This window comes from Bos indicus, chromosome 2 (assembly GCF_029378745.1).
Source record: "Bos indicus isolate NIAB-ARS_2022 breed Sahiwal x Tharparkar chromosome 2, NIAB-ARS_B.indTharparkar_mat_pri_1.0, whole genome shotgun sequence".
NCBI lineage: Eukaryota > Metazoa > Chordata > Mammalia > Artiodactyla > Bovidae > Bos > Bos indicus.
This window is the reverse complement of record NC_091761.1, coordinates 86167240-86189550: the sequence shown is the minus strand read 5'-3', so window position 1 is coordinate 86189550 and position 22311 is coordinate 86167240. Positions and strand designations below refer to the sequence as shown.

The window sequence follows — 22311 nt, the reverse complement described above, 5'->3', positions numbered from 1 at the left end:
TTTAAGAATTTTCTACAGTTTATTGTGGAAACAAACATCCACAGAAGTACATGTTTTTCTGAAATTCCCTTCCTTTCTCCATGATCCAGCAAATGTTGGCAATTTGACCTCTGTTTACCCTGCCTTTTCTAAACCCATCGTGTACATCTGGAAATTCTCGATTCACATAGTGTTGAGGCCTAACTTGAAGGATTTTGAACATATCCTTACTAGCATGTGAAATGAGTATAATTGTATGGTAGTTTGAACATTCTTCAGCACTGCCCTTCTTTGGGATTGGAATGAAAACAGACATTTTCCAACCCTGTGGCCACTGCTGAGTTTTCCAAATTTGCTGGCATATTCAGTGCAGCACTTTAACACCGTCATCTTTTAGGATTTGAAGTAGCTCAGCTGGAATTCCATCACCTCCACTAGCTTTGTTTGCAGTGATACTTCCTAAGGCACACTTGATTTCGCACTCCAGGATGTCTGGCTCTAGGTGAGTGACCACAGCACCATGGTTACCCTGATCATGAAGACCTTTTTCATATAGTTCTTCTGTGTATTCTTGCAATCTCTTCTTAATCCCTTCTGCTTGTATTAGGTCCTCATCATTTCTGTCCTTTATCATGCCCATACTTGGATGAAATGTTCCTTTGATATCTCCAGATTTCTTGAAGAGATCTCTAGTCTTTCCCATTCTATTGTTTCTCTCTACTTCTTTGCATTGTTCATTGAAGAAGGCCTTTTATCTCTCCTTGTTACTCTCTGGAAATCTGCATTCACTGGAAAATATCTTTCACTTTCTCCTTTGCCTTTCTCTTTTTTTCTTTTCTCAGCTATTTGTAAGGCCTCTTCAGACAACCATTTTGCCTTCTTGCATTTCTGTTTCTTTGGGATGGTTTTGGTCACCAGATGATAAATATGCTGTCTAGGTTTTTCATAGCTTTTCTTCCAAGGATCAGGCATTTTTTAAATTAATGGCTGAAGTCAACATCCACAGTGATTTTGGAGCCCAAGAAAATCAAGTCTGGCCCAGTTTCCATTGTTTCCCATCTATTTGCCTTGAAAGGAACTAAAAAGCCTCTTGATGAAAGTGAAAGTGGAGAGTAAAAAAGTTGGCTTAAAGCTCTCAACATTCAGAAAACAAAGATCATGGCATCCGGTCCCATCACTTCATGGGAAATAGATGGAGAAACAGTGGAAACAGTGTCAGACTTTATTTTTGGGGGCTCCAAAATCACTGCAGATGGCGACTGCAGCCATGAAATTAAAAGACGCTTACTCCTTGGAAGGAAAGTTATGACCAACCTAGATAGCATATTCAAAAGCAGAGACATTACTTTGCCAACAAAGGTCTGTCTAGTCAAGGCTATGGTTTTTCCTGTGGTCATGTATGGATGTGAGAGTTGGACTGTGAAGAAGGCTGAGCGCCGGAGAATTAATGCTTTTGAACTGTGGTGTTGGAGAAGACTCTTTGAGAGTCCCTTGGACTGCAAGGAGATCCAACCAGTCCATTCTGAAGGAGATCAGCCCTGGGATTTCTTTGGAAGGAATGATGCTAAAGCTGAAACTCCAGTACTTTGAAACTCCAGTACTTTGCACCTCATGCAAAGAGTTGACACATTGGAAAAGACTCTGATGCTGGGAGGGATTGGGGGCAGGAGGAGAAAGGGACGACAGGATGAGATGGCTGGATGGCATCACTGACTGGATGGACGTGAGTCTGAGTGAACTCTGGGAGATGGTGATGGACAGGGAGGCCTGGCGTGCTGCGATTCATGGGGTTGCAAAGAGTCGGACATGACTGAGCGACTGAACTGAACTGAATGAGACTGGATGCCATGATCATAGTTTTTTGAATGTTGAGTTTTAAGCCAGGATTTCAGACTCCTCATCTACTTTCATCAAGAGGCTCTTTGGTTCCTCTTTGCTTTCTGCCATAAGAGTGGTATCATCTGCATATCTGAGGTTATTGATATTTTCCCTAGCAATCTTGATTCCAGTTTGTGCATCATCCAGCCCAGCATTTCGCGTGATGTACTGCATATGTTAGATAAGAAGAGTGACAATATACAGCCTTGACGTACTCCTTTCCCAATTTGGAACCAGTCTGTTCCATGTCCAGTTGTAACTGTTGCTTCTTGTCCTACATATAGGTTTCTCAGGAGGCAAATAAGGTGGTCTGGTATTCCCATTTCTTTAAGAATTTTCCACATTTATGATCTACACAGTCAAAGGCTTTAGCATAGTCAGTGAAGCAGAATTAGATGTTTTTCTGGAATTCTCGCTTTTTTTATGTTTCAATGGATGTTGGCAGTTTGGTCTCTGATTCCTCTGCATTTTCTAAATCCAGCTTGTACATCTGGAAGTTCTCAGTTCACATCCTGTTGAAGCCTAGCTTGAAGGATTTTGACCATTACCTTGCTAGCTTGTGAAATGAGTGCAGTTGTGCGGTAGTTTGAACATTCTTTGGCATTGCCATTCTTTGTGATTGGAATGAGAACTGACCTTTTCCAGTCCTTTGGCCACTGCTGAGTTTTCCAAATTGGCTGGCATATTCAGTGCAACACTTTAACACCATCATCTTTTAGGATTTGAAGTGCCTCAGCTGGAATTTGATCACCTCCACTAGCTTTGTTTGTAGTGATACTTCCTAAGGCCCACTTGATTTCGCACTCCAGGATGTATGGCTCTAGGTGAGTGATCACACCATTGTGGTTATCTGGGTCATTAAGATCTTTTTGTGTATAGTTCTGTGTTTTCTTACCACCTTTTCTTAATCTCCTCTGCTTCTGTTAGGTTCATACCATTTCTGTCCTTTATTTTTGCATAAAATGTTCCCTTGGTATCTCTAATTTTCTTGAAGAGATCTCTAGTCTTTCCTGTTCTGTTATTTTCTTCTATTTGTTTGCATTGTTCACTTAGGAAGGCTTTCTTATCTTTCCTTGCTGTTCTTTGGAGCTCTCCATTAAGATGAATACATCTTTCCTTTTCTCCTTCGCTTTTCTTTTTTCTCAGCTATTTGTAAGATCTCCTCAGACAACCATTTTGCCTTTTTGTATTTCTTTTTCTTGGGGCTCATAGGGTGGTGTCATCTGCATGTGCTGTGTTGTGTTTAGTCTCTCAGCCATGTCCAGCTCTTTGTGACCCTATGGACTGTAGCCTGCCAAGCTCCTCTGTCCATGGGTATTCTCCAAGCAAGAATACTGAATTGGTTTGCCAAGCCCTCCTCCATGGAATCTTCCCAGCCCAGGGATCGAACCCAGGTCTGCCCCATTTGCAGGTGGATTCTTTACTGACTGAGCCACCAGTGAAGCCTACGAATACTGGAGTAGGTAGCCTATTGCTTCTCCAGGGGATCTTCCTGACCCAGGAATCAAACCTGAGTCTCCTGCATTGCAGTCTGATTCTTTAGCAGCTGGTTATCTGCATATCTGAGGTTATTGGTATCTCTCCCGGCAGTCTTGATTCCAGCTTGTGATTCATTCAGCCCAGCATTTCACATGATGTACTCTGCATATAAGTTATATAAGCAGGGTGACAATATACAGCTTTGACGTACTCCTTTCCCTATTTGGAACTAGTCTGGTGTTCCATATCTGATTCTAGCTGTTGCTTCTTGACCTGCATACAGGTTTCTCAGGAGGCAGGTAGTGGGGAAAATAAAATATGACAAATTCAAATAAAGTCTCCTTGCCTTGACTATCTTGTTCTCTTTTCCTCCTCAAAGGTTAACCAGAGTATCTTTCCTATCCATTTTATATGTTTATACTACAAATGTAGGTATTCTTAAGAAATAGATATATTGTGTTGCTTTAGGCAGCTTTTAAATGCTATATAAATAATCTGGTTTTTCTATTCACTATTGTTTTTTAAGATTAAACCATGTTGATCCTAGCACATCTAGTTGATTGATTTAAATTTTTTATTTAATTTCCATTGTATGAGTGTATATTCTGTATTGATGGACTGCCGGGGACCAGCCCCGGCTGATCCAGGGAATTTGAAGCGGGGACGGCGTCGGCGAAGATCAGGAAACAATTGCTTAATTAAACGTTAATTAAGGATATAAAGAGTAACAGAATGAGGATAGCTCAGTAGGAAGATTCAGTGGAGAAAAGAGGCTGAATAATTCAGCCTGAAGGTAAGAGAAAGAATGACACGGTGAGACCAAGTTTCGGTGAACAAGGCCCGTACTTTATTTTCCAAAGTAGTTTTTATACCTTAAGTTATGCATAGAGGATAATGGGGGAAGGGGTAGTCAGGCAGCAAGCCAGGCTTTCTTCCTGCAAACTTAGCATATGCAAAAGTTAGATGATTTGCATCATCTTCTGGCCCAGAGGCCTGTTAACAATTTAAGACCCTTTCTTCAGAAAACTTATTTTTCTCTAAAGGTGATTGGTCAGGAGCCACCCTCCAAAAGCATTAGATAAAGTTGCATTCCTACAGAGCAAAGGTGTGGTGGGCTATAACAAGAAAAAGAATTAACTCAAGGGTCCCAGGTTACAAACATTAAAGCTACTACTTACACCAATTATATTAATCAATACACTGCCAGGGACACAGCAGGTAAGGGATATGGAGACTTAGCAGCAAACATTGGCCCAACAAGTGAAAATTCCTTCACCAATACAATTTCTAATCAATCTTTTAACTGCTCAAAGGAATCTGTATTTAGACAGTTTAGAACATCTCCTGCCTCTCACAGTTGGGAGGCTCTGAACAATCACATGTGGCCGGAAAAACCTATTCAGGCAGGCTAGAGGATTTCCAAAGGAGTTTGTAGGTTAAACACTGTCACACCCAGGAATTATTAACTGGAGCTGTAAGCTAACTTTTTTTTTTCAGAGAGGTAGTGGGGGACAGCCCCCCGTAAAGTCAGAGGTGTAGGTGAAAGCACAAAGCAGAAAGTAGGCAGACTCTGGTTTTGGGGGTAGATTGCTCGAGAATTTCCAGGGAGACTCCTGAGGCTTGATCCCGCCTTTGCGTATGCCAAGCCTCCTTCCTCATGACCTTTGCCAGGGGCGGAGCTCGCTCCCCACAATGGACATTTTAAGTTTTTTCTACAATCAAGACTACACTGGGGGAACTGTACTCAATATATTGTACTAACCTGTAAAGGAAATGAATAAGGAAATGAATCTGAAAAAAATGCGTGTGTGTGTGCATACACACGTGTGTGTAACTAAATCAGTTTGCTATGCACCTGAAATTAACACAACATTGTAAATCAACTATACATCAACAACAAAAAATTTAATTACATGAAATATTTTCAATGCAATTTTTAAATTACATATACTACTTATAAACTGCTTGTGATTTTTTTTAATTGAGCCATTAAGGTCCTATTTTTATTCTAATCAATTTGTAAGACTTTAATATGGAATGAAACTTTATTATTTTATATATAAATTTTACATGGTATTTTCATCTTTTTCACTCTTTGTAAGTTTAAAAGTTTTATGACTAAATGAATTGATTTTTTAATTTTACTTCATCACTTACACAATGTTGCCCCGCTAGGGATCTGAAAACTACTCAGATTTACTTTCTACTAGTTATTCCATGATTTCATTTTACTTTATATTCAACTCTGTAATCCATTTGGAGCTTTCTTGGGGTATGTTTTGTGATCATATTCCACAAATTCAGAGAATCACATGTGGAGGATTTTTTTTTTTTTCCTGAACAGAAATAGTACCTGGAAATCTACATTTAGCAGATCTGAGATTGAAATATATATAAATGAATAAAGTTCTATAAATATAATGAATATATTGCTCATGATTATAATATATGGAGGGCTTCCCAGGTGGCACAGTGGTAAAGAATCCACCTGCCAATGGAGAAGATGTGAATTTGATCCCTAGGTTGGGAAGATCCCCTGGTGTAGTAAATGTCAACCCACTCCAGTACTCTTGACTGGAAAATTCCATGGACTTAGGAGCCTGCTGGGCTCCAGTCCATGGAGTCACAAAGAGAATGAGCGTGCATACACACACATACAGTAATATACAATAAATGCAATTATTTATTATAATGCATTACCCTATTTAGAAAAGTTATATAATGGTAAATAAATAATAGAGTATAAAAATTTTTTTAAAGGACTGTATTAACCACTTAGGTTTTGTATATATTATGTGAGAGTTTAGGACAGTAGTCTTCAAAATTTTTTGCTTATATATCCTCTAAAGGTTTTTTGAAAAATTAGGAATACTCTCACTCATTTAAGCTGAAATCTGAAATTTACCGAATTTTAAATAGTTTAGACATATTGGGTTGTTGGAAAAGTAATTGTGGTCTTGCATTGTTGAACTTTGCTGTTTGATATTGGAATACATTTTTAAATAAATGTGGTTATGTTACACATAATGTTAATGACATTTCTTGCTTTGTGTTTTTTTGCTAATGACTTAACTACTTTCTGTTTATTTTAGACTAGGGAAATGATGTTAGAGAAAAAACAAATTTGAGCAGTTTTCTTATTTGAGTTCAAAATACATCTTAAAGCAGTAGAGACAGCTTGCAACATCAATAACACATTTGTCCCAGGAACTACTAATGAACATACAGTGCGGTCCTGTTTCAAGAAGTTTTGCAGAGGAGATGAGAGCCTTGAAGATGAGTGTAGTGGCCGGCCATTGGAAGTTGACAGTGACCAACAGAAAGCCAAAATCGAACCTGATCATCTTAAACTACACAAGTTGCTAAAGAACTCAGTTTTGACCATTCTATGGCCATTTGGCATTTGACGCAAACTAGAAAGGTGAAAAAAATTGGGTGCCTCATGAGCTGACCAAAAATTTAAAAAAAAAATTGTTTTTAAGTGTCATCTTCTCTTATTCTACACAACAGCAGTGAACCATTTCTTTATCGGATTGTGACCTGCAACGAAAAGTGGATTTTATATGACAACCAGTGACCACCAGTTCAGTGGCTGGACTAAGAAGAAGCTCCAGAGCACTTCCCAAAGCCACACATCTAATGAAAAAAGGTCATGGTCGCTGTTTGGTGGTCTGCTGCTCATGTGATCCAGTACAGCTTTTGAATCCTGATAAAACCATTACATCTGACAAGTATGCTCAACAAATCAATGAGATGCACCAAAAACTGCAATGCCTATAGTCAGCAGAATGAGCCCAGTTCTCCATGACGTCACCTGACCACATGTTGCACAACTAATGCTTCAAAAGTTGATCAAATTGGGCTACAAAGTTTTGCCTCATCCACCATATTCACCTTACCTCTCCCCAGTGGACTACCACTTCTTCAAGCATCTTGACAAGTTATTGTAGAAAAACACTTCCACAACTAGCAGGAGGCAGAAAATGCTTTCCAAGAGTGTCAATTCCTGAAGCACCAATTTTTATGCTATAAGAATAAACGAACTGGCAGTGTCTCTCCCACATTATTTATGTTTTAACACCATAATCTTGTTCTTAAAAAAATGAAAGTTCAGTAATTAATCATTAAGGTTTATATGAGTATCTTTCAAAACCTACATAGATATAGATATGTTAAGATACTCTAAACTTTAACCAAGTTTTCTCCATCTTAGCACTGTTGACATTTGGGGTCAGATGGTTGTTTCTTTTTTGCAGAAACTGTCCTGTACATTGCAGGATTTTTAGTGGATTCCTAGCCTCCCTACATTTATGAAAACCAAAATACTACCAAATATTTCCTGGGAGTGCAGTGTCCCACCTGGTTGAGAATTACTGACCTAAATCAATTAAGAAAGTTATTTTTTTACTCTGTTTACTAACTTTTTATCCTGAAAGGGTATTGAATTTTAACAGTGTAGTTTCTGTGTCTGCTGAGAATATCATTTTTTCTTCTTTAATGTGTTAATATAATAAATTACATTATTTTCAAATGTTAATCTGTAGTACAATTTTATTAATGCACAATTGTCTGAAAATTATGCAAAACGATGATACTTTTCTTCAATTTGGGTGGATGGGTAAATGTGCAAATTAGATCCCATGTTACAAATTGAATTTTTTTTTTTTTACTTTCAATATTGGTTTTGCCATACATTGATACAAATTGAATTTTAATTGCTGTCGTTAAAGTCTATTTTACCTATTTTGTAATACAGTTTGCCTGTTTTATAATGATCTGGCTTTAAATAATCTATTTTGAGGTTTATTCTATTACTCTGAATAATCAAGTGTTATATGTACTTTTATCGAACAAATCACTTGTAAATTTATTAGATGACTTATTTAAAATAGAGTTTAATATTCTTCAATAAATAATGCACTTGCTTTAATTAAATATATAACAAAGGAATAGGATGTTGATTATTTGTAAGTAGTGGGAAATTAGTGGCAAATAAGGTATGATTATTCATTCAGTTCTAAATGCTGTGTAAACATCTACTGCTTGTCTCTGCAATGGAAATAAGCTATGTCACCTTAACTCCAGCTGCTAGTTTTCATCTAATATTCTCTTCAGTTCAGTCGCTCAGTCGTGTCCAACTCTTTGTAACCCAATGGACTGCGGCATGCCAGGCTTCTCTGTCTATCACCAACTCCTGGAGCTTGCTCAAACTCATGTCCATCGAGTCGGTGATGCCATCTAACGGCCTCATTCTCTGTCATCCCCTTCTCCTCCTGCCTTCAATCTTTCCCAGCATCAGGGAAAGAATATTTCCCAGCATCAGGGAAATATTCTCTTAGAAAATGTATTTATTCATAAAAGCAACTTTTCTGGGGGTGGTTTTAACATTACTGTGGAAATGAAACCACATGGAAGTAGAAATATTGTGATAATTTTAATAAACTTGAAGTGGAGTTGCAATAATATCAATAAGAGGTGGGAAAATTATATTTCCAGTCATAAACTGTAAGTTGACTGGGTTTAGGTAACAGTGTAAGATAAACTTTGTCATAAACAATTTTAAAGAATTTTGCCTAAAATAATTTTTGCTACTTTTCTTTGCTCTTAACAGTCACGTTCTATATCTAGTTCCCCTGTGATGGTAGCTCAGCCTGTTTATCAACAACCTGCATATCACTACCAGGTAAACATTAAATTACAATGCAAATCTTTGATAGTTTCAGTCCTTTTTTGAATATCTTTCATTTTAGTCTTTCTCTTGCAAATAAATACTCTCGTAATTTAAAAGAGGTAGTTAAGCCTTGATAGCAGTGGTATTTTCTTTTTTTTTTAATGAGGGATCTACATGTCATATAAGAAGATAGATTGTTTACTTACGCTGTTGTCATGTCCGACTCTTTGCCACCCCATGGACTGCAGCATGCCAGGCTTCCCTGTCCTTCACTATCTCCTGGAGTTTGCTCAAATTCATGTCCATTGAGTTGGTGATGCTATTTAACCATCTTGTCCTCTGCCACCCTCTCCTTCTTTTGCCTTTAATCTTACCCAGCATCCGGGTCTTTTCCAGTTAGTTGGCTCTTTGCATCAGGTGGCCAAAGTATTGGAACTTCAGCATCAGTCTGTCCAATAAAGGACTTACTTTTATCAAATGTAATAGGGTCGGTTTTGCTCCCATGGCTAACATAGAAATAATTTCCAAGGTATTATGAAAATACTGGACCACAGGCTGATTTTTTTTATGTTATTGTTATTATGTCAGTTTCTAGTTATTATATTTAATAAACATATCATAATAAAATAATGTGATTTATGACAGCCTCTTTTAGTTAATCAACATTCTTCTTTTCATTAATTCTTATGGGAGGTTGAGGGTAAGTAAACTCTAATGCCAGACCATTTTGGTGTCTTGTAAATAAAATGTAATTGGAAAACAGCCATATTTGTTTACATAATTGTTTGTGGCTGCTTTTGTGCTGCAGTAGAAGAGTTGAGTGGTTGCAAGAGAGATATATGACCTGCAAGCTTAAAATATTTACCCATTAGCCCTTTACAGAAAATGGTTTCCTACTTCTGGAGAAGGAAATGGCAACCCACTCCAGTACTCTTGCCTGGAAAATTCCATGGCCTGAGGAACCTGGTAGACTACAGTCCATGGGGTTACAAAGAGTCAGACACGCTGAGCAACTTCACTTTCACTTCTGGTCTATAGCATTCGCAAATAAAATCACATTCTTTTATACCTTTGAAATAGTAGAAGACTTTGTTTCTGGGTTTTTTTTCTTTTTGAACTTTATTAGACCCATATGAAATATTATGGTTACTGAAATTATTTTAGTATTAGACTAGGTTTGGGAGAGTTGTTCTTTAATTCTGTTACTATGCTAAGTATAAAATTAAAGTATTTTATTCACTTAGTAAAAATGAAAGTAACTTGATGGCATTTATTTAAAGTACACGTGTAGCATGACTATTGCTAATTCAAAATTTTGAGAGGTCCCAAAGACAACATTAGATAATAGGCTGTTTAACAAGACAAACCAATAGTCATGAAACCAGTTTTAGGACCCTTAGCTTATTGCCCATTTTGAGCACATGAGGAGTGCTCATTATTAACCACGTCTTGAGGATGAGGTTAATAAAGAAGACTGGTAATGAGGCTTTTTTTTTTCTTATATTATACATATTTTAATGCCATTCTCCCATATCATCCCCGAATGAGGCTTTTTTAACAAGAGAGTTTTAGAATGCTATGGCATTTCCCATTCTCAACCAAGTGAAGAGGACCTTAGAGAATGACTAAGAGAGTTTAGACTCTTACTCCTTGGAAGGAAAGATAACCGACCTAGATAGCATATTCGAAAGCAGAGACATTAGTTTGCCAACAAATGTCTGTCTAGTCAAGGCTATGGTTTTTCCTGTGGTCATGTATGGATGTGAGAGTTGGACTGTGAAGAAAGCTGAATGCCGAAGAATTGATGCCTTTGAACTGTGGTGTTGGAGAACACTCTTGAGAGTCCCTTGGACTGCAAGGAGATCCAACCAGTCCATTCTGAAGGAGATCAGCCCTGGGATTTCTTTGTTAGGAATGATGCTAAAACTGAAACTCCAGTACTTTGGCCACCTCATGCAAAGAGTTGATTCATTGGAAAAGACCCTGATGCTTGGAGGGATTGGGGGGCAGGAGGAGAAGGGGATGACAGAGGATGAGATGGCTGGATGGCATCACTGACTGGATGGACGTGAGTCTGAGTGAACTCCGGGAGTTGGTGATGGACAAGGAGGCCTGGCGTGCTGCAATTAATGGGGTTGTGAAGAGTCAGACACGACTGAGCAACTGAACTGAACTGAAGAGAGTTTAATATTTGTCTCCTGGAATTTGTGAGATAGAATCTTTTAGACTTGTGCATGCATGCTTGCTAAGTCACTTCAGTCACGTCCAACTCTTTGTGACGCTATGGACTATAGCCCGCCAGGCTCCTCTATCCATGGGGTTCTCCGGGCAAGAATACTGGAATGGGTTGCCATGCCTTCCTCTAGGTGATGTGGACTATGGAAGCAGAGCTAGAAAAGAAGGCTACAGGGGGAACATGCTGAACATCTCACAACAAGCAAAGTTTTTTTCCCAAGAGCAAGATAAGAACTTCATAGAAGAAAATCTTTCCAAAAAAGTATAAAGTGACCCCAGGAGAGAAAAAAATCTATGTGAAGTAGACCCCTAGAATCTAGGTCTAAAATTGTAGTCAGGAGTTCTCAGCAAGGACATCACCAAAGAAAAAAGTACCTGACAAGAGAGTCAGCATTTGGAATCTGTTCAGTTCAGTTCAGTTGCTCAGTCATGTCTGACTCTTCGCGACCCCATGAATCTCAGCACACCAAGCCTCCCTGTCCATCACCATCTCCCGGAGTTCACTCAGACTCACATCCATCGAGTCAGTGATGCCATCCAGCCATCTCATCCTCTGTCGTCCCCTTCTCCTCCTGCCCCCAATCCCTCCCAGCATCAGAGTCTTTTCCAATGAGTCAACTCTTTGCATGAGGTGGCCAAAGTACTGGAGTTTCAGCTTTAGCATCATTCCTTCCAAAGAACACCCAGGGCTGATCTCCTTCAGAATGGACTGGTTGGGTCTTCTTGCAGTCCAAGGGACTCTCAAGAGTCTTCTCCAACACCACAGTTCAAAAGCATCAATTCTTTGGCGCTCAGCTTTCTTCACAGTCCAACTCTCGCATCCATACATGACCACTGGAAAAACCATAGCCTTGACTAAACGGACCTTTGTTGGCAAGTAATGAATGTCTCTGATTTTGAATATGCTATCTAGGTTGGTTATAACTTTCCTTCCAAGGAGTAAGTGTCTTTTAATTTCATGGCTGCAGTCACCATCTGCAGTGATTTTGGAGCCCAAAAAGATAAAGTCTGGCACTGTTTCCACTGTTTCTCCATCTATTTCCCATGAAGTGATGGGACCAGATGCCATGATCTTCATTTTCTGAATGTTGAGCTTTAAGCCAACTTTTTCACTCTCCTCTTTCACTTTCATCAAGAGGCTTTTGAGTTCCTCTTCACTTTCTGCCATAAGGGTGGTGTTATCTGCATATCTGAGGTTATTGATATTTCTCCCAGCAATCTTGATTCCAGCTTGTGCTTCTTCCAGTCCAGCATTTCTCATGATGTACTCTGAATATAAGTTAAATAAGCAGGGTGACAATATACAGCCTTGACGTACTCCTTTTCCTATTTGGAACCAGTCTGTTGTTCCATGTCCAGGTCTAACTGTTGCTTCCTGACCTGTAATGCTCAAAATTCTCCAAGCCAGGCTTCAGCCATACGTGAACCGTGAACTTCCAGATGTTCAAGCTGGTTTTAGAAAATGCAAAGGAACCAGAGATCAAATTGCCAACATCTGTTGAATCATCGAAAAAGCAAGAGCGTTCCAGAAAAACATCTATTTCTGCTTTATTGACTATGCCAAAACCTTTGACTGTGTGGATCACAATAAACTGTGAAATCTGTTAACATGCCAAAAAATAATTTTTCCTGATTTTTATCTGGAGGCTAGGAAAACCAGCTCAACACAATGATTTTTATTTGTCTGTTTACCCTTTGAAAAATTTGTTTTTTAGTAAAGTATAGTTGATGTACATTAGCTTCAGTGTACATCATAGTGATTCAAAATTTTTATTGATTTTACTCCCTTTATAGTTATTATAAAATATTGGCCAGGACTTCCCTGGTGGCTCAGTGGTGGAGAATTCACCTGTCAGTGCAAGAGACACGGGTTCAGTCCCTCATGCGGGAAGTTCTCACATGCCATGGAGCAACTAAGCCTATGCACTACAACTATTGAGTCTGTGCTCTAGAGCCAAGAAGCCGCAACTGCTGAGCCCACATGCCACAACTACTGAAGCCCAGACACTCAGAACCTTTGCTCAGGATCAAAAGGAGCCACCTCAGTGAGAAGCCCACACACCCCAACTAGAGAGTAGCCCCCACTCACCTCAACTAGAGAAAGTCCGAGCATAGCAACAAAGACCCAGCACAGCCAAAAATAAATAAAATTGTTTTTTAAATGTCTGTATTCCCTGTGTGGGCTTCTCAGGTGGCACTGGTGGTAAGGAATCTGACTGCCAGTGCAAGAGAGCTAAGAGATGTGGGTTTGATCCTTGGCTCGAGAAGATCCCTTGGAGGAGGAAATGGCAACCCACTCCAGTATTCTTGCCTGGAGAACCCCATGAACAGAGGAGCTTGGCGGGCTACAGTCCATAGGGTCATAGAGTTGGACACAACTAAAGCAACTTAACCTGCATGCAGACCCTGTGTATCCTTGTTGCTCAGTCCTGTCTGACCCCACAGACTGCGGCCCTGCAGGCTCCTCTGTCCATGGGATTTTCCAGGCAAGAATACTGGACTAGGTTGCCATTATATCCTTACAGCTTATTTATTTTATACATAATAGTTTGTACCTTTTAACTCCCACCCTTTTTTTCCCTCCCCCTTCCCTCTCACCACTGGTAAACACTAGTTTTAACAAAGTGCTTTTAAAGTGCCAGGGGTGAGAAAGATTGAAGTTGCTTTCTGCTTGCACTTTGTGGAGTCCAGCTCCTCCATTAATTGATTACATATGTACATGCATGACATAGATGTATTCTGTAAAGTTTCTAATACAGTTTAGTTTTATACTTTGGCTCTGATTTTCCACTTGACACAGATTACAAAACTGGAAGTATATTACCTAGATATACTTGGGAAAGATTTTTGTACCAATTTGTAACATATTTTGCAATGTAAAAAATAATTTAACTTTGCATATCTTTCCAGTTATTTATTTATTCATCATCATTCTGCCCTTAAAACTGCCACTTTGATAATCTCTTCCCTTGCTCTTTTTACAAATTCTGAGATTGATAGCTTTATCAGTTTCTGTTAGTCAAATCAGATAATGACTGGTTCAGTCAGTATTTATTTCTTTTGTATATTTCACTTCAGAAGTAGATAGTGATTTTATTTATCTAACAAATCTGTACATTAATCATGTTATTTCAGATTTTTATTAAAATATTTTCTTAAGAGATTATCTTGCCTTTTTAAACATGGTATAAAGAACACACCTCACTTGGTTATCATATTGATGTCATCCACTAGCAGTTGATGTGGTCTGCCCGAAATTAACCATTTCAATAGTAGATTCATGGGATCTTATCTACTGTCTTTTTTACTTTAACAATTAAAAAAAATTTTATTAAAGGTGGAAAATAAGGTAAAACATTTATTATTAAAGAATAATACAAATGATTTAAGAAATAAAAAGACTGTCTTTACTATTGTCATCTTACAATAAGTACCTTAAATCTTGACTCTCTTTTTTATTTATATAACAGCTTTATTTAGATATTCATATACCATATACAATTCACCTTTTCAGAGAGTACAACAGAATGTGTGCTAAGTTGCTTCAGCCGTGTCTGACTCTTTGCAACCCTATGGACTGTAGCTAGCCCACCAGGTTCCTCTGTCCATGGGATTCTCCAGGCAAGAATACTGGAGTGCATTTCCATGCCCTTCTCCAGGGGATCTTCCTGACTCAGAGATCAAATCCACATCTCTTGTGTCTCCTGCATTGGCAGGCGGGTTCTTTACCTCTAGCGCCACCTGGGAAGCTGTACAACAAAGTGAAAAGTGAAGTCGCTCAGTCGTGTTTGATTCTTTGAGAACGCCATGGACTGTAGCCTCCTAGGCTTCTCCACCCTTGGGATTTTCCAGGAAAGAATACTGGAGTGGGTTGCCATTTCCTTCTCCAGGAGATCTTCCTGACCCAGGGATTGAACCCGGGTCTCCCACATTGTAGGCAGACGCTTTACCGTCTGAGCCACCAGGGGAGTAGTTTACAACACAGTAGTTTTTACTAAATTTACAGTTGCTACCGTACCATGGGGTGCGGGGGAGCTTTACCCATTAGTAGTCATTCCTCTTACCCCCTCCTCCCTGTCCTAAGAACCAGTAATATATCAATACTTTCTTTCTTTATAGATTTGCCTATTATGGACATTATATGCCTATACCACATTTTTTATATCTGTTCATTTGTTGATGACTTTTGGGTTGTTTCCACCTTTACTGTCTTACAGATAATGCTGTTATGAACATTTGTGTACAGATTTTTTGTGGACTTATGTTTTCGTTTCTCTTAGGTCTTGTATCTAGGAATGGAATTGCTAAATCAAATGGTATCTCTATATTTAACCTTTTAAGGATGTGTCATACTTTCCAAAAGGCTACACCATTTTACAGTCCCACCAGCAGTTTATGAGGGTTTCTCCACATCTTTGCACACACTTATTATCTACATTTTTTACTATAGCCATACTAGTGTATGTGAAGTGATACCACAGTGTAGTTTTGATTTCCATTGTAGTTGCTGTTCAGTCACTAAGGAATGTCTAACTCTCTGCTTCCCCATGAACTGCAGCATTCCATGCTTCCCTGTCCTTCACCATCTCCCAGAGTTTGCTCAAAAACATGTGTCCATTGAGTCAGTGATGCTATCTATCTCATCCTCTGCCACTCATCTCCTTTTGCCTTCAATCTTTCCCAGCGTCAGGGTCTTTTCTAGTGAGTCAGCTCTTTGCATCAGGTGGCCAAAGTATTGCACCTTCAGATTCAGAATCAGTCCTTCCAACGAATATTTAAGGTTGATTTCCTTTAGGATTGGCTGGTTTGATCTCCTTGCTGTCCAAGGGACTCTGAATTGTCTTCCCCAGCACCACAATCCGAAAGCATCAATTCTTTGGTGCTCAGCGTTCTTTATGTCCCAATTCTCACATCCATACACAATTATTGGAAAAACTGTAGCTTTGACTGTACAGAACTTTATCGGCAAAGTGATGTCTTTACTTTTTCATATGCTCTCTAGGTTTGTCATAGCTTTTCTTCCAAGGGGCAAGCGTCTTAATTTCATGGCTACAGTCACCATTCACAGTGATTTTGAAGCCCAAGAAAGTAAAATCTGTTAGTGCTTCCACTTTTTCCCCCTTCTATTAGCCATGAAGTAGCTTCAGCAATACGTGAACCGTGAACTTCCAGATGTTCAAGCTGGTTTTAGAAAAGGCAGAGGAACCAGAGATCAAATTGCCAACATCCACTGGATCATAGAAAAAGCAAGAGAGTTCCAGAAAAACATCTATTTCCGCTTTATTGACAATGCCAAAGCCTTTGACTGTGTGGATCACAATAAACTGGAAAATTCTGAAAGAGATGGGAATACCAGACTACCTGACCTGCCTCTTGAGAAACCTACATGCAGGTCAGGAAGCAACAGTTAGAACTGGACATGGAACAACGGATTGGTTCCAAATAGGAAAAGGAGTACATCAAGGCTGTATATTGTCACCCTGTTTATTTCACTTTTATGCAGAGTACATCATGAGAAACACTGGACTGGAAGAAGCACAAGCTGGAATCAAGATTGCCAGGAGAAATATAAATAACCTCAGATATGCAGATGACACCACCCTTATGGCAGAAAGTGAAGAGGAACTAAAAAGCCTCTTGATGAAAGTGAAAGAGGAGAGTGAAAAAGTTGGGTTAAAGTTCACAATTCAGAAAACGAAGATCATGGCATCTGGTCCCATCACTTCATGGGAAATAGATGGGGAAACAGTGGAAACAGTGTCAGACTTTATTTTTCTGGGCTCGAAAATCACTGCAGATGGTGATTGCAGCCATGAAATTAAAAAGACGCTTACTCCTTAGAAAGAAAGTTATGACCAACCTAGATAGCTTATTAAAAAGCAGAGACAGTACTTTGCCAACAAAGGTCCATCTAGTCAAGGCTATGGTTTTTCCTGTGGTCATGTATGGATGTGAGAATTGGACTGTGAAGAAAGCTGAGCACCGAAGAATTGATGCTTCTGAACTGTGGTGTTGGAGAAGACTCTTGAGAGTCCCTTGGACTGCAAGGAGATCCAACCAGTCCATTCTGAAGATCATCAGTCCTGGGTGTTCATTGGAAGGACTGATGCTAAAGCTGAAACTCCAGTACTTTGACCACCTCATGCGAAGAGTTGACTCATTGGAAAAGACTCTGATGCTGGGAGGGATTGGGGGCAGAAGGAGAAGGGTATGACAGAGGATGAGATGGCTGGATGGCATCACCATCTTATCTTCTTATCTCTCCTTGTTATTCTCTGGAACTCTGCATTCAGTTTGGTTTATCTTTCTCTTTCTTCCTTGCTTGCTTTTTGCTTCTCTTCTTTCCTCAGCTATTTGAAAAGCCTGATCAGACCACCACTTTGCCTTCTTGCATTTCTTTTTCTTTGGGATAGTTTTGGTCACCACCTCCTGTACAGTGTTAGAAACCTTGACCATAGTTCTTCAGGCACTCTTATCTGCCATATCTGATCCTTTTCATCTATTCATCACCTCCACTGTATAATCATAAAAGATTGGATTTAGGTCATACCTGAATGGCCTAGTGGTTTTCCCTACTTGTTTCAATTTAAGCCTGAATTTTGCAGTAAGGAGCTGATAATCTGAACCATAGTCTGTTGCTGGTCTTGTTTTTTTGCTGACTGTATAGAGCTTCTCCATCTTTGGCTGCGAAGAGTACAAGCAGTCTGATTTCGGTGATCATCTGGCAGTGCCCATATGTAAAGTTGTCTCTTGTTTTGTTGGAAAGGGGTATTTGCTATGCCCATTGTGCACCCCACTCCAGTACTCTTGCCTGGAAAACCCCATGGATGGAGGAGCCTAGTGGGCTGCAGTCCATGGGGTCGCAAAGAGTCGGACACGACTGAGCGACTTCACTTTGACTTTTCACTTTCATGCATTGCAGAAGGAAATGGCAACCCACTCCAGTGTTCTTGCCTGGAGAATCCCAGGGATGGGGGAGCCTGGTGGACTGCCGTCCATGGGGTCGCACAGAGTCAGACACTACTGAAGCGACTTGGCAGCAGCAGTAGCAGTGCATTTCAGACTCTCTTGTTGGCTATGAGGGCTATTCCATTTCTTCTAAGGGATTCTTGCCCACAGCAGTAGATACAACAGTCATCTCAATCAAATTCGCCCATTCCCATCTATTTTAGTTCACTGATTCCTAAAATGTCAATGTTAACTTTTACCATCTCCTACTTGACCATGGCTAGTTTACCTTGATTCATGGATCTAACATTCCAGAGGTTTCTATGTGATATTGTTTTTACAGCATTAGACTTTCTTTTCACCACCAGACACATCCACAACTGGGCGTCATTTCTGCTTTGGCCCAAACTTTTCATTCTTCTGGAACTATCTCCCTGCTCTTCCCTAGTAGCACATTGGACACCTACAGACATGGGGGACTCATTTTCCGGTGGTACATCTTTTTGCCTTTTCATACTGCTCATGGGGTTCTTACAGCAAGAATACTAGAGTGGTTTGTCCGTCCCTCCTCCAGTGGATCCCATTTTGTCAGAACTCTTCGCTGTGACCCATCCGTCTTGGGTGGCCCTGCCCAGCATGGCTCATAGTTTGATTGAATTAGTCAAGCCCCTTCACTACAACAAGGCTTTGATCTATGAAGAGGATTACAAGGCAAATGATGTTGAATATCTTTTAGATGCTTATTGATGGTTTTTTTGTATTTTCTTTGCAATAATGTCTGTTCATATCTTTAACCAATTTTTATATTGGGTTAAGTGATTCTTAAGTGAAAGTCACTCAGTCGTATCGGACTCTTCGCAACCCCCATGGAATTCTCCAGGCCAGAATACTGGAGTGGGTAGCCTTTCCCTTCTCCAGGGGATCTTTCCAACCGAGGGATCGAACCCAGGTCCCCTGCATTGCACTCAGATTCTTTACCAGCTGAGCCACGAGGGAAGCCCTTATATTGGGCTACTTGCCTTTTATTATTGAGCTATATGGGTTCTTTGTTTAGATACAAGTTCCTTATCAGATATATAATTTATAAATATTTTTCCAGTCTTATGGTTTATTTTTACCTCCTTAATGGTATCTTTTGCCCCACAAAAGTTTTTCATGTTAGTGAAATCCAGTTTATCTTTTTTCTCTTTATTGTTTCCTGTGCTTTTGATGTCATATTTTTTTAATTGCCTGGTTCAAAGTCACTAAGATTTACATCTATGTTTTCTTCTAAGAGTTTTGTAGTTTCAGCTCTTACATGTCTATCTTTTATCCATGTTGGGTTAATTTTTGTATATGGTTTGAAGTATAGGGATTCAACTTCATACTTTTACAGGTAGATATTCAGTTTTAATGCTTGTTTACAATCTGGTGGGCTTTTTTTGTTTTTTGTTTTTTTCATTTTAGGCCCCTGCACAGTGTCTACCAGGTCAATGGCAGTGGAATGTTCCTCAGGTAAATACTAACTTTTAACTTTTTTCACTGTTTTTGTGAAGACTACATGAATATTTAAATCAGGAAGACTAGATTTGAGACCTTCCTCTAGTATTTATTAACTGTGATACTGATTTATTAACTGATTTGGCAGTTCATTTAATCACTATATTTCTCAGCTTTTTCATTTGCAAATGGAATTAATAATACCATACCTTGGATAGTTTTCTCACATGACTTTTGTAAAGATACAATGAGACCATGTAAGTAAAAATATTTTATAAATAAGTGATATGTTATTAATATTAGAAAACTGAGCATTTTCTAGCTTCACTTCAGATTTTGCTTCAGTTTTATTTATGTTTCTAAATGAATATTCCATCTCTCAACTTTTGATAACAAATGGTATACCACCATAAAGTTGGTTTGACAAGTCCCACTTCATGGGAAGTCAGAAAGCTGAAAAGAGACATTTGTTGTTGTTCAGTCTCTCAGTCATGTCCTAGTCTTTGAAACTCTGTGGACTGCAGCACACCAGGCTTCCCTGTCCTTCACCATTTCCCAGAGCTTGCTTAGACGCATGCCCATTGAGTTGGTGATACCATCGAACCATCTCATCTTCTGTCATTCCGTTCTCCTCCTGCCTTCAATCTTTCCTGGCATCAAGGTCTTTTCCAGTGAGTCAGCTCTTCCCATCAGATGGCCATAGGAGTAGAGCTTCAGCTACAGCATCAGTCCCTCCAGTGAATATTAAGGATTGATTTCTTTTATGATTGACTGATTTGATCTCCTTGCAGTCCAGGGGACTCTCAAGAGTCTTCTCCAGCACCACAGTTCAAAAGCATCAATTCTTCGGTGCTCAACCTTCTTTATGGTCCAACTCTCATCCGTACATGACTACTAGAAAAACCATAGATTTGACTAGATGGACCTCTGTTGGCAAAGTAAAGTCTCTGCTTTTTAATATGCTATCTAGGTTGGTCATAGCTTTTCTTCCAAGGAGCAAGTGTCTTAATTTCATGGCTACAGTCACCATTCACAGTGATTTTGTAGCCCAAGAAAATAAAGTCTGATACTGTTTCCATTGTTTCCCCATCTATTTGCCATGAAGTAATGGGACCAGATGCCATGATCTTTGTTTTCTGAATATTGAGTTTTAAGCCAACTTTTCCACCCTTCTCTTTTACCTTCATCAAGAGGCTCTTTCATTCCTCTTCGCTTTCTGCCATAAGGGTGGTGTCATCTGCATATCTGAGGTTATTGGCAATCTTGATTCCAGCTTGTGCTTTGTCCAGCCCAACATTTTGCATGATTTTCTCTGCATATGTTACATAAGCAGGGTGACAATATACAACCTTGATGTACTCCTTTCCCAATTTTGAACCAGTCTGTTGTTCCATGTCCAGTTCTAACTGTTGCTTCTTGACCTGCATACAGATTTCACAGGAGGCAGGTCAGGTGGTCTGGTATTCCCATCTCCTTCAGAATTTTCCAGTTTATTGTGATCCACACAGTCAAAGGCTTGGCATAGTCAATAAAGCCAAAACAGTTTTTCTGAAACTCTCTTGCTTTTTCGATGATCCAACAGATGCTAGCAATTTGATCTCTGGTTCCTCTGCCTTTTCTAAATCCAACTTAAACATCTGGAAGTTCTCGATTCACGTACTGTTGATCCTGTTGGAGAATTTTGAGTATTACTTTGCTAGCATGTGAGATTAATGCCAATTTAAATACCATAGATTATATTGTTACAACCGTTAATAGTTATCTTAATGATCGTCTTTATTTATGAGCTTCTAAAGTGCTAAGAACTTTCTAGTACTTATAAGTGATGCTAAGAGTCGGACATGACTGAGTGACTTCACTTTCAGTTTTCACTTTCATGCATTGGAGAAGGAAATGGCAACCCACTCCAGTGTTCTTGCCTGGAGAATCCCAAGGACGGGGGAGCCTGGTGGGCTGCTGTCTCTGGGGTCGCATAGAGTTGGACACGACTGAAGCAACTTCACAAGTGATAAGTGATTTAATAATATCTACATAATTGGAGTTTATAGCATCCTAGAGTTCCTAGTTTGTTGTTAAGATACTTCTGTGTTGTCCCTAAAAACAACTTTAGGAAAATGTGAAAATGTGAAACCAGTATTTCTCTCATGTGTTGGTTAAGTCATTTGGTTTAATTGAAATAACTAATCCGATTTTAATTAGAAACATGATTTTGTGTTTTAGTCTCCTGCCTCTTCTGCTCCATTCTTATACCTACAACCTTCTGAGGTCATTTATCAACCAGTGGAAATTGCACAAGATGGTGGATGTGTTCCTCCTCCGCTGTCTCTGATGGAAGCTTCAGTTCCAGAGGTATGTGTTAGTCTCAAAGTAATATATTTTATTTTATTTTATATTACAAAGTAATATATTTTATTTCTTTTCCTTTTCTAAAAATATTTGTTCAAGATCCTCATTTAAGTTGAACATCTTATGTTTCCTTTGATTTATTCACATCTCTTCCCCTTTTTTATATCTAAGAATGCTTTATCTTAGACTTCTTCACTATTTCTGAATCATTCCTCAACTCAGCTGTTTACTAAACTATCCCTGACTCAATCCCCTTGAAAGAGTAAGATAAGTGCTTTTCTTTCTTCTGGTTTACC

The 22311-nt window shown here is 39.2% G+C and overlaps 1 protein-coding gene across 9 annotated transcripts in view; it reads left to right on the top strand.

Annotated features, from left to right (window-relative positions):
• Positions 1-22311, top strand: part of BOLL (boule homolog, RNA binding protein) — a 97675-nt gene that overhangs the window by 25562 nt on the left and 49802 nt on the right. For 7 of the 9 annotated variants that reach the window (XR_011569692.1, XR_011569703.1, XR_002182318.2 and 4 more), the window contains exons 7-9: positions 8948-9019; positions 19637-19684; positions 21890-22018. Coding sequence is in view for 6 of the 9 variants with exons in the window: in XM_070800098.1 (XP_070656199.1) it covers positions 8948-9019; positions 19637-19684; positions 21890-22018 (249 nt within the window). In the remaining 3 variants the exon portion in view is untranslated. The remainder of the gene's footprint in view (positions 1-8947; positions 9020-19636; positions 19685-21889; positions 22019-22311) is intronic. The other 2 variants (XM_070800118.1, XM_070800114.1) reach the window with 2 other exon arrangements.